Here is a 15,770-nt window from a genome sequence, read left to right as displayed (position 1 = left end):
GTGTAGTTTGTTGTGGCTTCGGTCAGTGGATCCCCTGCAGGTGATGCCAGGACCAGATAAGAGGTCTCGGATCCGCGCGCGCTGTCTAGACTCGGACTGTGACTCAACAGGAGGAGCAGGACTGAAGAAAATTTACAGCGGATTTCTATTTTCTTTCTTTTTTTTATTTTTATTTTTTCTTTCTTTTTTTTTTTTTTTTTTGTTGCCCGGGAGACAGTAGATGACCGCCGGCAGAGTCCAGCCACAAAACACCGCGAGATGCAGCGAGCTGATAAGAACAAGCCTGCGGGGCTGTTGGACCGAACCGGCCGAACCACATGTTCTGCGCGCTTCAAACCTCACACACACACACACACACACACACACACACTCACACACACACGGCCCTGATTTGTCTCTGCTTCTCAAATTACAGATTAGTAATCTGTTTAGATTTTGAGCAATTTTTTTCCTCCTAAAAAAATAAAAGCATGTTGTTATTGTTGTTGTTGTTTTTTTTTAACAAAACATTTTGGGGGTGGATTTTTTTTTCCCTTCAAAAACAGGTCATAAAGACACGTCGTGTATTCATCTTTTTTTATTTTATCAGGTAATACTCTCTTTGAACGTATCGTTTTCCTATAACAATAAATAATATTTAACAATAATTTAGTTTTTGTTCGAGAAGCTCCGACCTGCTCGTGCCCTCAGCAGATCTTTAACAACACCAACACTTCATCATGCTCTGACCTTAGAAGACAAAAGGACTCGGAGTAACGTATCAAAAATGGTCAAGTAGAAGAAACGAGACACGACATGAACACACTGAGAATGGCAGAGTCCACGTGGAGCAACGTGGAAACGTGTTTCCAGTGGGGGGGGGGGGGGGGGGTCTGAGGAGAGGCTTGCAGTAAATCCATCTGGACTGGAGGTCTTCTGTACATCGCTGTTCTCCTCGTGAAGTCATGCATCAATTGTTCTGCTCAGTTTTGTTCTTGCTCTCACCAAAAATGTTAAAAAAATAAAATAAAATCGTTTTGTTCCTTCTCCTCCTCCATGAAGTTTAAAAAAAACAAAAGTCTCTCCTCTTGGAAGTGATGAGCTGATACATGCAGGGAGGCTGAAGGAGAGAGGAGGAGGGGGCTCATGCTGCAAACTGTCCTTGCAGAAAAATAAAAATTAAAAAAAAAGCTGCAGCTGGGTGACGTTGGAAGAAGATGGGAGGGAAGTGTGTGTGTGTATGGAGGGGGGTATGGAGGGAGGCTGCACCACCACCACCATGACGGTTCTCACGTCTCCACCGGGCTGGGGACCATACTGTTCGGGGTGTCCGGTAACTGAGAGGACAAGGAAGTCACGTCGCTGCCCGAGGAGTTCCCCAGAGAGCCCGATTCAGAGAAAGACACCTGGAGAGAGGGAAAACAAAGCGTCACGTGCGGGTGCTTTTATTTTGAAAGCAGTGACGCGTTATGGTGTGCGCTGTGAAGACCGTAAACCATTAGATGAATGTATATGTATGTGTATGGATGGATGGATGGATGGATGGATGGATGGATGGATGGATGGATGGATGGATGGATGGATGGATGGATGGATGGATGGATGGATGCACGGATGGATGGATGCACGGATGGATGGATGCACGGATGGATGGATGCACGGATGGATGGATGGATGAATACACACACCAGTTGTTGGAAAGCTGGCTGGTCCAGGTCGCTCTGCAGCGCGAACTCACTCAGAGCTTTCCAGGGGGGCTGGTAGGTCTGGACCTCCACGGGGTTCCCCTGCACCGTGCTCTCATGTCGGATGGGACTTCCGGCCACAAGAGGCGTCCCCGTGAGTCCTTGGAGGTTCTGCAGAAATGTTTTAAATAAATGAAACTTTTGTTGTTTTGATTTATTTATTTATTTATTGCACAATCTGAGAACTTGTCGTCACAGAACTGTGTCTCTGTGTCTAGTTTTATCCTCGCGATCTTACAAATAGATCAAAAACATTTAGAATATTTCCAGTTGTCGGCTCAAGCAAAAACCAAAGCTACAGTTTGTTGCGCTGAGTGTTTGCAGAGAGGAATGAAGCGGCCCAACTTACGAAGATGCTTACAGTCTTATCACTGTGCTGCTGCTGCTGGAGCTGCTTCATCAGGATGGACTTCTTCTTGTCCTTGCAGCGCTTGTTCTGGAACCAGACCCGGATCACGCGGGGGCTCAGGCCCGTCATCTCCACCAGCTGCTCCTTCATGAGCGCGTCCGGCCTCGGGTTGGCGTTGTAGCAGGTCCGCAGGGTGTGCAGCTGCTTCTCGTTCAGCACCGTCCGGACCCGCGTCGTCTTCTCCGACTGTTTGTGCACGTGGTTCCGGTGCGGGGCCTGCCGCACCGTCACGGGGTCTGCAGAGGACAGGGGGGGGCACCGTCAGAAACCATCAAAGCCTCCACCTGAAGGCCTGAAACCCCCTCAGATTAATAATCTGCAGCCCATGATGGGCTTATTTCTATTTTGAATTTGGAACATCTGTAAAATGTTTTCGATCAGACAGATGTTCTAAAACGAGACATTAAAGGGATGAAATGAGCAGTTTGGATTTCCAGGAGAAAACTGGATCAAATTAATCTTAGAATGAAAATAAAAACGAACTTTCAACTCTTGATATTTTTAACAACTATTTCCCTTAAAAGCTTTAAGGGTCAGTCTGGATTCGATAAAATAAATTAAACAATTCTAAAAATCACAGTTCTGCGCTTCAAACTGAAAATCTCAGCTGGGATCAGAGATCTGCATGAGGTGAGGTCAGTTTGAGTCACACTTTTCCTTATTCTGACAGGACGACACACACGCTCGCGCACACACGCACACGCATGCATCGCTACAGGCGCGACTCAGATCCCAGATTATTAAGATAATAGTAGCAAAGCAGGTTACAACTAATGAGCTCAATTATGAAAGAAAGGACACACACACACACACACATTCTCTTAAAGACTGAACAAACATAAAATATATTGTCTTTGTTTTTCTAAATTCAAGTCACAATCAGATTTCGATTTTTATTATTTTGAAATGACTTACTCATAATCCGTTAATAATAATATAACAATGCAATACTATTATTATTATTATTATTATTATTATTACTATGATGATGATGATGATGATGAATGAACGGACCTGCCAGGTGCAGCGCTCTGTTGGGGTGCACGTGTCCGGGGCTCCCGGGGCTCCCCGCGGAGCTCCTCTCCAGCAGCAGGCAGTGGTCTGCCCGGCACAGCAGCTCCTCTTCCCGCAGGGAGAACTCGTCGCCCTGCAGCAGCTGCCGGCTGCACACCGAGCACCGGAAGCACTCGATGTGGTACACATTATTCCGAGCTCTCATCACGAAGTCGCTGCTGCTGAACACCAGGTTGCATTTGGCGCATTTGATGCCAAACAGCCTGCAAGGAGACGCACCAGACGCAAACTGAATAAGTTCAGTCTCTGGGAAATTATAATAATGGGACATTTTTTTTAAGACTTTATAATAAATGAATTGTTTGTTTCTCTAAATATGAGAGTATTGCAATCTTTTTTTTTTAATTTTTTTTTTTATCTATTCTGAGGAGGAAATGGCACCAAACTCCTCACCTTACATAATCTCTCTTGCAGTAGGTTTTTCCGTCCCGGACGAAACAAGTGCACGTCTCGTCCAGATACTGGCTGCACTCCGCGCACTTCAGGCAGGCTGCGTGCCACTCCAGGTCGGGGGAAACTCTCAGGATGTACTGGTCGTGGATCTGACTCCCGCAGCCTACACACATGGCGAATCCTGGTTTCTCTGCAACAACCAAACGCGCAACATGAAGACCAAGGCAAGACAAGAACACCAAACAGCTGTCTTGTTTTTTTTTTTTTTCTTCTTCTCCTTCTAATAATCCCTGCTGCTCACTGGTTTGTTTTTCTTCCTGTTTCAGAGAGAACGAGCCTTGCTGTGGACAATAAATCCACGCAACCCATGCGGAGTTTCGTTTTAAATGAGCGCCTTTAGATCCTCTGAGCATCGTCAGGATCATGATATTTGATTAAAAGATTAATTTAGTCCAGCCTGCAGCCTCTCCCTTCAAGCCCACTGCGCGTCGGACACTAAATCTGCCACCTCGACCCCTCCTGGCGCATCTCCAGACTTACTTTTGGAATGATCCCCCATATCACCCAAGAAAGAAGAGCTGAAAATAATATCCACCATACAGGAGGGATGGAGGGGTCCGCGGCGGGTGCAGAAAAGATGATCACCGGCCCTTCGGCTGCCTCCCAGATAACTTGTGTATCTCCAGACTGGAGGAGGGGGCCCGGAGAGGCTACAAGGTCCTCGCAGCGCACGTGACGTCATCACGCCAACAACTGGCGCTCCAATCACCTTTTCCACCAGAAGGGAAGGGAGGAATAAAAAAAATGACTGAAAAGGATGTTAAACGGACAGCTAGATTGCGGGTGGCTTTTATGTTTGATTAAATAACTAAATAAATAAAAACTTTAAAATTCCAAAACAAAAGAAAAGTATATTGACAGATGAATTAAAAATAACTGCACAAAAATGCACACTTAAATTTGTGCTAAGAGATAATAAGTTTAAATAACATAAATTAAAATCGCTTCTCAAAAAGCGCCAGAATTTGGGATAACTTTCTTTTCTTCTCTCCAGCGTGCTATTTTTTTATTTTTTATTTTATTATTTAAGATGGAAAAAAAAAATCATCACGATGTCAAAAGTTTGCTTTCTTTGTCATTAAAAAAGAAACGATGAAAACGTTTTCTAAACAACAACATGATCTTTAGGTTTTTATTTTGGGGCGCAGTGGGCATCAAAACCATTTTCACGTATTTTGCCTCAACACCGCCCTCTGCTGGACAGAAGGTGAAACTGCAGTGAAAAGAGGAAGTCTAATGGCGTGACGTGTTAATTGTTTTGTTGTTTGTGTTTCTTGTAAGCTTGATTCTTTTACCCAGCTGTTGAAAAACCTGAACATACTGACCTTTTTTTTTTTTTTAACTCCTGTCTCCCGCAGGTTAAATCAGACACAATGCCTTATTTATTTATTTATTTATTAGCCTCAAGAGTTATGATGAAGTAAAATTAGCTGCTTTATGTTTAAAATATTTCAAACAACCAGAATTGAACATAATGATGTGCAACCAACCCTTAAACAAATACCCCCAAAAATGTTTATATTTAATTTAGATGAAGTTCTCTTTTGAGTTTTGGGCACGTATCTAGATAAAATAGATAGTTTTATTGCATTTGTTTGTGTTCTGAGTTCATTTGTCTGCATTTTTCTCAGCCATGGCCAGAACAGGATCCTCTGACAAATTCACACAAACTCATATAGAAGAAGATATCTTCTTTCCTAACTAACAATAGCAGCACATTAATTATAACCATTTGGTTTGGTCTGTAAATACAGTTTATTTTAATTGTATTTGTATGAATAAGGTTGAGGGTGTTGGTCTTGAGCATGTCTGCGGGACTTTACTATCAAATCAGGGCAGAGTAAAGTGGTTTAGCTCTGGCTTACACGAGGCTTGGAATACGAATGACGTATGTTGTTCATTTCAGCTCATCAGAGAAAACAGTGATTTTCATGTTTGTCAAATGGTGACATTTTAAGTTTACTTCTCAGCTTCCAATAAGCTTTGTCTGTGAGAATATAAGTACAACTAACAGTTCACTTCATCTGTATCAAGTTAATTGACAAGAAGCAGCATTTAATTACTTTAGTGATAATTTAATGATTGAAGTGCTACATTCGTCTAATTTATAGTTTGAGCATCATCAGTGATTTCACCGTTCAACACCTCATCTGCAAACCTGCTGGAGCGCTAAACAAAAAAGTTGTATTAAAGAGTGCTTTATCTTGAATTAAATATTTATTTGTGTGTGTATGCCATTTTATTATTCAATCTATTCAGCCGTTCAAATCCCCAAAGCTGGAATTAGCTGTGCAAGTCTGTGTCCATCTGCTGTCCTTCTTGTTTCATGTAACAAAAAGATAAAAAGATGGCAATGGAAAAAAAATTATCCCATATTCTTAATATTTTTGAACATTATTTTCTATATTGAATGAGCCGCGTGATATTTATAAAAGTTTGGAGTCATCTTACTGCACATCTGTTAATTGTACATTTTATGGATTGTTTACCCAGGCTGAACTGAGGACAGGTTGATGATGATCTGCAGAAAAACTGAACTCTGTCAGACTGGCCCCCTCCCTCTCAGTTTTCAAATCCCATTTAAAAACCCACTACTATTCAGTAGCTTTCAACACCAGAGGATCTGTGTTTTGAACCTGTATGCTCCACACATATTTATTATCTGCATCGTTTTTATTTCTATATTTTGATTTACTTCATTTTGTATTTTGCTTTGTGTGTTGTTCTGTCTGTACAGCACTTTGGTTGGCCTTGTCGCTGTTTTAAGTGCTCTATAAATAAAATGGTATGGTATATTCTGGAGTCCCCTGAATAGAAGGATAAAGATGAAATGAACAGCATTATAGAGGAGTTCATTAATTCCTGTGTTGTCCCATCAATAGCATGCTAAAAATACTAAAGAAGACTTTTGTGCAAAAACTTTCAAACCGCAACAAATATCTTCCCATTTTGTTTTCAGTCAGTCAGGCCTTCTTGCAGCCTTTTAAAGTGATACTGATCAATAGTTCTTCTGGCTCTGTGAGAGTCTTTCAAGTATCGAGTTTTTCTTGAAATGTTGACAGCATGCTGTTCAGTGTGCCTAAAATGAGACAAATGAACAAGTGGAGGACAAAAGAAAAAGAGTCGTGCAATTGAAATACTATCTACTTGTGCCTTTAAGAAATATAAAAAAAAGACTTGAAAGTTGCATCATCCTTCAGCTGAGCATTGCTTGTATGCTAAGTTTTTAGCTGACAGACCTTTGGGAGCTGCACTGTTGCTGCTGAAATACCATTTTATGTTTGTGAAACTGGGTTATAAACCCATAAATTAATATATACAAATGAGAACAAAGTAAGCTTGGCACAGAGTGACTGCTATAAAAAAAATCCAGTCTAAAATGTTTTGTTTTGTTTTGGTTTGTGTGTGTGTGTGTGTCTTTGTATTTACCTTATAAGGCCCATTTTCCCAACTTATACTACATTGTGAGGACCAACTGTTTCTTATGGGGCCCAGGCCCCATAAGAAGACGTGTCGTGCCGTTGATGGGTTAGGGTTAGGTTTAGGGTTAGGTATGTACTGTAATGGTTAGGTTTAAGGCCAGGTAAAGGTCGGGGTTAGGCTAAAGAAATAAATGAAAAATGAATGGAAGTCAATGTAAAGTCCCTGTAAAGATAGAAAGACAAACTTGTGTGTGTGTGTTGACTTGTTCCACCTGCTCATGGCTCTAGTCTAGAAGCCTTTTTGTACCTGAATGGTTCAGAGGTCAGAGTTAAGCAGATGAACGAACAAACAGTCCTTTGAAAACAATTAGAAAACTTTATTTGTGGAAAAGCTGTGAACATTCAAATAAAAATTTGAAAGATGCTGAGTAAGCTGAAACATTTTATGAAGATCACTTTACATGATAAGACTGTAATATCCTGATGCATGCTCAGTAATCCAGGTAGAAAGATCTAAAAAAGTTAAGTCTGGTCCTCTGGACATTCCAAAAACAAAACAAATATATATATATATATTTTTTTTTTTTGTTTGTTTGTTTGTTTTATGTAGAAACGTTTCTTCTTTCATCCGAAAAAGTTCTTTAGTCTGAGGTGCTGTGTTCAGCTCAGTCTTATAAATAGCACCTTCTCGTAGTGGATCAACCAGTTTGCTGCTGACAACCAAAACCAGCTGCTCACATGTTCAAGAAGGACCATCAGCCTAACAATTAGCACACTTATGGCTGTTTACTATTCACAGACGGCTGAGTGATACTAGCAATAACAGCATTGTAAGAGGGGGACAGTTGAACATGGAGGCCTCCACCCCGTTTAATGATTTTTCATTCATTCAACCTTTATTTAGCCAGGTAAATCCCATTGAGCCTCGAGGACTCATTTACAAGAGAGAACTGATTTTAACAAAGAATGATGACAACAATGGACAACAGCAACAACAATAGACAATTACAAAAGAGCATAAAGATTTATTTTTTTTACAAATAGGATGGCTAAAAAAGAGAAGTAACAAAAAACAGCTAGATTCTAAGGCAAATGTAGAACACTAAAAACAGGAACATGTCTGCATTGGTCCCTGCCAGGAGTCCAACAGATTCTTAAAGCCACTTAGAGAGGTCAAGGTCGAGAGCTTCAGATCTTTTTGTAAGATATTCCAGGAAACAGGAGCAGAGTAGAAGGACTACGGAGTAAAGGAAGCAATTTTTGTGAAAAGAAACCGTCCATCATTAAACAGGGGTGGATGCCTCCAGGTTCAACTGTCCCCCTCTTACAATGCTGTGATTGCTAGTATCACTCAGCCTCCTGTGAATAGTAAACAGCCATCAGTGTGCTAATGATCCATCGTTATGCTGATGGTCCTTCTTGATCATGTGAGCAGCTGGTTTTGGTTGTCAGCAGCAATGGTTGATCCACTACGAGAAGGTGCTATTTATAAGACTGAGCTGAATACAGCACCTCAGACTGAGGAAGTCTGGCGTGCTAAACCATTAATGCGAGTTGAATTTGATCAGCTGAAATTCGCTGAAAGCAGAAAAATAAAAGCAATAAAAACAGAAACATGGCAGAATTGTGCAGAAAAAAACAGAATAACAGAAATGTAGCACATATTAGCAGAACAAGATGAACTAGGCAGAGAGAGGTGGAGTATGATGCAAAAAATATGAGATCAGGGAAAAAAACTAAAACTCAAATGAGCAGAAAAATGCTGAAATTATTAGAAAGAGGCTGAAAGGAGCATTCAAAGAAACACAAAAGGCAGACATGAGCTTCTATTTTTGAAATGACACAGAAAAAGGGCTAAAAAAATAGCATCAAAATAGTAGCTGGACAAAGCAGGAAGAAGCTGCTGAACCAGATCAAAGAGCTGAAATGAGCAGTAAAAGGTTTTAAACATCACAGAGGGTTTGAAGGACGTGAAGAGACATCCATTTTCTATGATTAAAAACGTGGCAGACAAAACAAATATTTCAAAACGTTTAAAAAAGTAAAAATTGCACAAATACCTCAAGTCACAGTAGGATTTTTTTCATTCAACCTTTTTTTATACAGGTTAATCCCAGTGAGCCTCGGGGACTCATTTACAAGAGAGACGCCTGAGAGTCACAGCAGGAATGTCCCCGCTGGACGTTTCATTATACGAACTGTTGAAATAGCACAAAAACTGTGTTTTGAGTCCCACGTTGACGAATGTACAGAATAAAAATGGATGTCAGTGTGAATGCTTCATAAGCATTCATAAAATGAAAATGAATATTCAGATTAATATTTTCTGTAAAGTCAGTTTGAAAACAGACTTTTGTTAAATTCTGCAGATGCCTTTTTTTTTTTGGCACTGTGACGTAACATTTGTCTGCATTGTTATTTCATTTGTGACAAGTCTTTTAGGAAGGAAAAATAATCCCTTCCACATGCAGGCGAGGTCGTACTGAGAGGGGAACCATGTTGCAGATTTATAATTCATTCTTCGTCAGAGTTAATGCAGTATTCACATGATAATTAGAATGAATTTTTGATCAGCGCCTCAGGGCAACTTTGCATTGTTGGGTTGCTCCATTATTACCTTATTAGTGTAGCTGTCAGTCGCCTGCTTTATTCTACAAACACGCAGCTTGTATTTGTTATCAGCGTCTTGTTGTTTTGCAGCACCTTTAACAGGCGGCTGTGTCACCTAAATGAGGGACGAAGCTTTTTTGTTTGAATCAGTCAAAGCGAATTCAACACTAAGTGATGTCTCAGTCCCATTAAACAGACATACATGTGGAAATAAAGATTTTATTTAATAATGTCATTTAATCAACAGATTTGTTGTCAGAATTCCAATTTCTTTCAGTTTTCAGATTCTAAAAGTTTCACAGTTAACCAGATATTTGTGTGTATTTCTTATAAATAAATAAAATAAATACAATTTAACACAAGAGTAAAGAAGTTTTTAGGGGGATCTTACTATATTTAAAGATTTATTCTTACTGTTTTGAAAAATAGCTGGCTTAAACATGATGCATTTTGTCTTTATAAACCTTTAACAAAGCAAGTCATAAATGTCTTAAAACAAACCCAGTTTCAAGTCATTAATGCTGAGTTGTAACTGTTTTGATGAAAATAACATTAAAGTTTGACTGATATCTCATTTAAACCATTTTTAGGCATCAGATTTATTTTAGAAATCACCTAAATCTGAAGATTTTTTTCAAATTTGGGCTTTTTGAGTTTTTTTTATTTTTTCAGCTTTTTGGAGCCTTAACATGAGATGTTTTCTCTTTTAATTTAGATTCACCAGTAATTAAACTGGAAATGTTGTTGTGTTTTTAGTCATTTTGTTCTGGGTGTAGATAATTTGGGTCATTAAACTCATCGTCGTGTCATGATGTGTTTGTTTTGTAGAACACTCGTGTTCTCACACCTGAGGGAAGTTTTTCAGTGTGAACTAAGAGGTTTTAGCATCACTTTGGGGCTTTTTATCAACAGGACAGCAGGTGCACAACTCCCTGACCTGCAGCCTCCACCAGCTGTGTGTGTGCGAGTGTGTGTGTTGGCACCAAATGGTACGCAGTCAGAGCTGTGGTGAAAATGGACAAATCCACGATGACTCTGGTGAACCAAAAGCACATTCTGCTTCTTCTTTTGAGGGAAAGCCTGTTTGTGTGCTGCTGGAGTCTGAAGGTAAGTTGTTTTTTTCTCCCCCTCTCTCAAGTGAAAAAAGGCCCTCTCTAGATTGACAGCGCCTTTCATACTGTATTATCCGGCCTGGCTTTTAACTCCAGCAGAACTGTGTTCACAAATTGATGCTCTGCTCCTTTGGGGCTGTAGCTGAAACATTAAATTGTACTAAAATATTCATATGTGAGTGCATTTAGCTGAGAGCAATTGATGTGCGACTCCCCAGAGACCACATGGAAATGTTCCAGTGACCCAGCACGCGCCGGCAGACACCCTGAGCTCTGGCCAGGACAGTGATTGTGATTTAGCCGAGGCTAAGTTGAATGCAGCATCTGCTCACACAGACAGAGACACTGCTAAATGTCTGTGGCTAACTTTAAAGATTTAATGTTGGAATTTTAGGATAAAAATAAAGAGAACAAAAAACTAAAGTTTATTGATGTGTTACATCTTTAATTACTTTATATGAAGCACACCACAAAGTAGAAATGTTGCTTTTTGATCTGAAATATGTCAAGCTATCTGACATAAACTACCAGTACATTTCTATTGATTTCAGATTTATCCAACATTTTTCAGTCAGGTCATGTGGACATTTTCTTTTTTTGTGCTGAAACGTTTCGCCTTCGATCCAGAAGGCTTCATCAGTCAAGGAAACACAACAAAACTGATTCTTCCCCCAACAGCTCACTCCAAAGTGGAACAAACCAGTTTTGTTTGTGATAAGATGGTCTCTTTGGTACGCCCCCTCCTCCATTGCCAGCCCTCTTCCTTGTTGACAGTCTTGTCAAACTGGTTGAAAACAACAAAGTCCATGCTCAATAATCCAGGTATACAATCCAACATTTTTCAGTCAGGTGATCTGGACAGTTTCTTTTTTTTTGTGCTGAAACGTTTCAACCAGTTTGACACTACTGTCAACAAGGAAGAGGGCCGGCAATGGAGGAGGGGGTGTACCAAAGAGACCATCTAATCACAAACAGAACTGGTTTGTTCCACTTTGGAGTAAGCTGTTGGGGGAAGAATCAGTTTTGTTGTGTGTTTCCTTGACTGATGAAGCCTTCCGGATCGAAGGCGAAACGTTTCGGAACAAAAAAAAGAAACTGTCCAGATGACCTGACTGAAAAATGCTGGATTGTAAACCTGGATTATTGAGCATGGACTTTGTTGATTTCAGATTTATGTTTATTTAACTTTGCATTGTTTATAAGCACTCATTTATGTTAACATTTTCTGCCTTGAGTTTAAACTGTGAAAAACTTCATGAATTCCCACATTCTAAGTTATATTTATCAATTGTTGAATAATTTCAAAAATACCTAAGTCTGTACTTGAACTATCAGTCAGTAGAGTCAGCATTGAAAATAGAAATCATGGATATTGTTACATTTTAGCACTTCTTAAAGGAATGCATATAGACTCAGATCAGCTCATGACAAAGCTATAGCCATGTTGGTCAAATAATATGCACACGTGCAGAATTACATGCAACATAACATCTCGTGTGATCTTGCATGGTTTGTTGTTGCGTGGAGTCTGTGTTGTGAATGACTGTCAGCTCAAATCACACCATATTTTAGCTCAATATCTGTAAAAATCACAAAAGTTTACTCTAAAAGTTAATTGGCTGTGGATATACAGCTAACAGTCTGCATTTTTCATTAAAACACCGTATGTCCACTGGTTTGTGGGGTATTTTGCTAACAGACTCCCACGGTTACGACAACGTTTACGGCAAAGATCTTGCACAATGTGATGAGCTCAAAAAATGTGTTAGGGACAATCCTCAGCTACTGTCACACCAAATATTAGCACATTATTTGTACAAATGACTGAGTTGTTGCCATGTTCCCGTGTGTAAGGTCAGCTGGCTTCTTAAACTAGGTTGAGTTAAAACAAATCAGTCGTAGTCGATGTTCATCCAATGATAACTTTCTGAAAATTTTGTTAAAATACATCTAGTGGTTCATGTGATATTTTGCTAACACGGCAATCAAATGAAAAGACACACAGACACAATCGAAAGTGCCATCGTCTGCCGTTTGCTGACAGATGAATCCAACAGTTAATCGCAAATCTCAAGTATCTTTGACTGCTCAGTATATGTTGGGACTCTGAGCCACTAACACTGGATTTTAGCTCAGTGTTTGTAACTGTGACTAAGATTTGGTCAGTTTTTTGTTTGAGGTTGTCTATTCGATGCATCTAGAACAGAGCTATTCAACTGAACTGCTCATGGGGCCACAGTTTCTGAAAACCAGCAGCTCAGGGGCCGGACATCCAGCGATTCAAGTCATTATGAAAATAAATCAGGTTTTACAATGATCCGTTTTACCTTTTAGATTTATTTGTTTTAGTGCATTGATTCATAAATGACATAAACAGAACCCAAAACCCAAACCCAGAAGAACCCCCACAAAAAAAGTCATTGGTGGGCTGGATTGAAGTCACCCACGGGTCGGAAATGGCCCGCAGGCCGCCAGTTGAATAGTCCTGATCTAGAACTAGACTCTAAAAGTTTATCCGTTTGATGATGGGCATCCAATGACTGTTTTCTAAAATCTTTAATAAAATCTGTTCTCTGGTTCATGAGGTATTTTGCTTAAAGTACAGACAAAAAAAACACAGAGACAAATATATATATTTTTTAAGGATATACTGTTTACACCTCCAGGATTTAAAATGTCCAAACCGTTGAAGTGATTTTCCTCAGGAAATCTGGTTCCTTATTTGAAAATGTGTTATTTATCAGAACATTTACTTTTATGTTGTTAAATTAAAATTGATCTTCAGTCTATGGTTTGTTTTATTTGTTAACTTACACAGTTCTCATGAATAAAACAGATGTCTGCCTCATTTTATTTTTTTTTTTTTCATTCTCACAAACGGAAACGTCAAGTTAGATTTAAGTATTTGTTTCAGACTTTATTTTGAGTTCAGGGAACAGACTGATTAAAAAATTATTATAAACCCTCAACGGACTGAAGTGATTTAGTCCGATCACTTAGTGGGGTTTGGTTTTTGTGTTTTCATGTCGTTGTTTTTTTTATATATTTTAACATTTTTTTTACTATCTTTGACCCACTTTTACTCACGGAAGCAAAATAAGGATTCAAAAGGGAGCAAGACAGAAACAGATTTTAGGAAATTAAAAAAAAATCTTCTGTAGCCATGACAACGGTCTCCTGAGCTTTTTTTTTTTTCCACTTAAGAAGTATGTTTCAAACAGGGAACCTGAGAAGCTTTTTAGAAAATGATGTATAATTTATTTGTATTTTTCTCCTGCTTCAGAGCCTGTTGAAGGAGCGTCTTGCATGAGACGCGCTCTGAATCTGTCAGACTGCAGCGCTGATGCTCTCACACTCTCCACATCTGTTTGTTCTCAATTAGACTTTTATAAATACACTTTGACTATTGAGCCACAGGAAACTGTGTTCAAAATCTTTGGTGCACAACTCTTGAGTATTTTCTGCAATCATTTGATTTTTCTTGGAAATTATACAGCCTTGTCTTCATCTGCTGGCCTTTTTGCCAGAACTGTCCAAGTGGGGGGACACACAGGCATGTAGGCTGCAGCAGGCAAAACAGTGTTTCACATCATTGTAAAGTGTAAGAAGCACTTAGACTGTTAGGAAAATCCAAGCTTTCCCATATCACATCTACAAAGAAACAAATTCCATCATATCTTTTAATAAGGGCTCAGTGATTTTAGCTGCTAAATCTGCATCATGAAAACCTTGGGGCCCCAAATGGAATGATATTAATAACAGACTGCATACCGATGGTCTTTATTGTAAATAATCATATTCAACTTTTTTAGGAAATAACTATCTAATGCAAAAATGACAGAATGTGAAAGTTTAGAAAATAGCATTTTCATGAATCACTTTGAATTGATCTAGATTGACGTTTTAAGACAGCAGCAACTAGCATGTGCCTTGGCCCCACTCTGGCTATTCCTCCAAACTGAAGCCATCAAAACAGCTATCTATGACAGGTAAGATGCTGACTTCTCCCAACTGCTCCACAGATCCCCACATCACAAACTCTGGACTAAGTGTAAATTTTATCTTGCAGGTCTGATCCCATCTGAATGAAAATGAAAACAATGACCATGTAATGTTAATGCAGCTGAAGTGACTCCCTCTGTGCCGTTATTAAACATTTCAATTATTAAGCATTTAATGGTCACTTATCTTCCTGTCAGTGTGATAGCTCCTCTGACTTCACTGGAGACGTCCCAAAAGTCATTTACTCCTTTGCACGGCTCCTAGAGGTCTGCACGGCGTCTCTCGCTGCCTGTCAAAATTCACCTTCTAGTTCAGACGGACAGGTTTGATGTAATTTGCCCAGATGAATAATTCAAGCAAACTTTCAATTTACTTTCTGATCTGAGAATAAAAGGCGTTTAAGAACAGCTTTTATATTACCAATTTTCTTTCTACTTAAGACAAGCCTGTTATAAACGGTGATGAGCCGTATCATTCAGGGTGGAGCAACTAAACATTTGAGCTGCCTCAAACTGCTGGAAGGCAGCTGTGACACAAAGAGGCCGAGCCAAGTTTTGGAAGCCAGACTCAACGGGATTTCTTTGTGTGTCAAGAGCCAAACAGATCATTATTTATTTACAGGCACTCTGACATGTAATGAGCACTGTTGTTTTGTAGACCACAACTCTGTGATGGGTACAGTAGAGACGGGCTGTCCGTCAAATCTTTCTGTTTTTTGTGATTTGGGGTTTTTGTTTTCACTTTGTTTTTTTTTTAATTAAGCTTATTTGTAATTTTTAGGTTTCTGGAACTCTATGACATGTTTCCTCCTTTGCTACTTCTGGCAATGTTTTTCAATATGAGAAATAGTTTGGCTTTAGAACCATTTTGTAATCACATCTTTCATTAGAGTCATTACCACATTACTTTTTAAAGTCATCCATCCATCCATCCATCCATCCATCCATCCATCCATCCATCCATC

At 39.5% G+C, this 15,770-nt stretch overlaps 1 protein-coding gene across 1 annotated transcript; it reads right to left on the bottom strand.

Annotated features, from left to right (window-relative positions):
- Positions 1–872: 872 nt before the first annotated feature.
- Positions 873–4,283, bottom strand: isl2b (ISL LIM homeobox 2b). Its single transcript, XM_037697540.1, has 6 exons — positions 4,141–4,283; positions 3,601–3,790; positions 3,148–3,410; positions 2,086–2,369; positions 1,668–1,835; positions 873–1,385 (listed from the first exon to the last, which is right to left on the bottom strand). The coding sequence occupies exons 1-6, from the start codon at positions 4,196–4,198 to the stop codon at positions 1,269–1,271; spliced, it is 1,080 nt and encodes a 359-aa protein (XP_037553468.1). The 5' UTR covers positions 4,199–4,283; the 3' UTR covers positions 873–1,268.
- Between the last annotated feature and the right edge of the window lie 11,487 nt (positions 4,284–15,770).

The sequence above is a fragment of the Nematolebias whitei genome, chromosome 2 (genome assembly GCF_014905685.2).
Source record: "Nematolebias whitei isolate Nwh7 chromosome 2, NemWhi1, whole genome shotgun sequence".
Taxonomy (NCBI): Eukaryota; Metazoa; Chordata; class Actinopteri; order Cyprinodontiformes; family Rivulidae; genus Nematolebias; species Nematolebias whitei.
The sequence above is the reverse complement of the archived record's forward strand: the minus strand, read 5'-3'. Positions and strand labels throughout refer to the sequence as shown.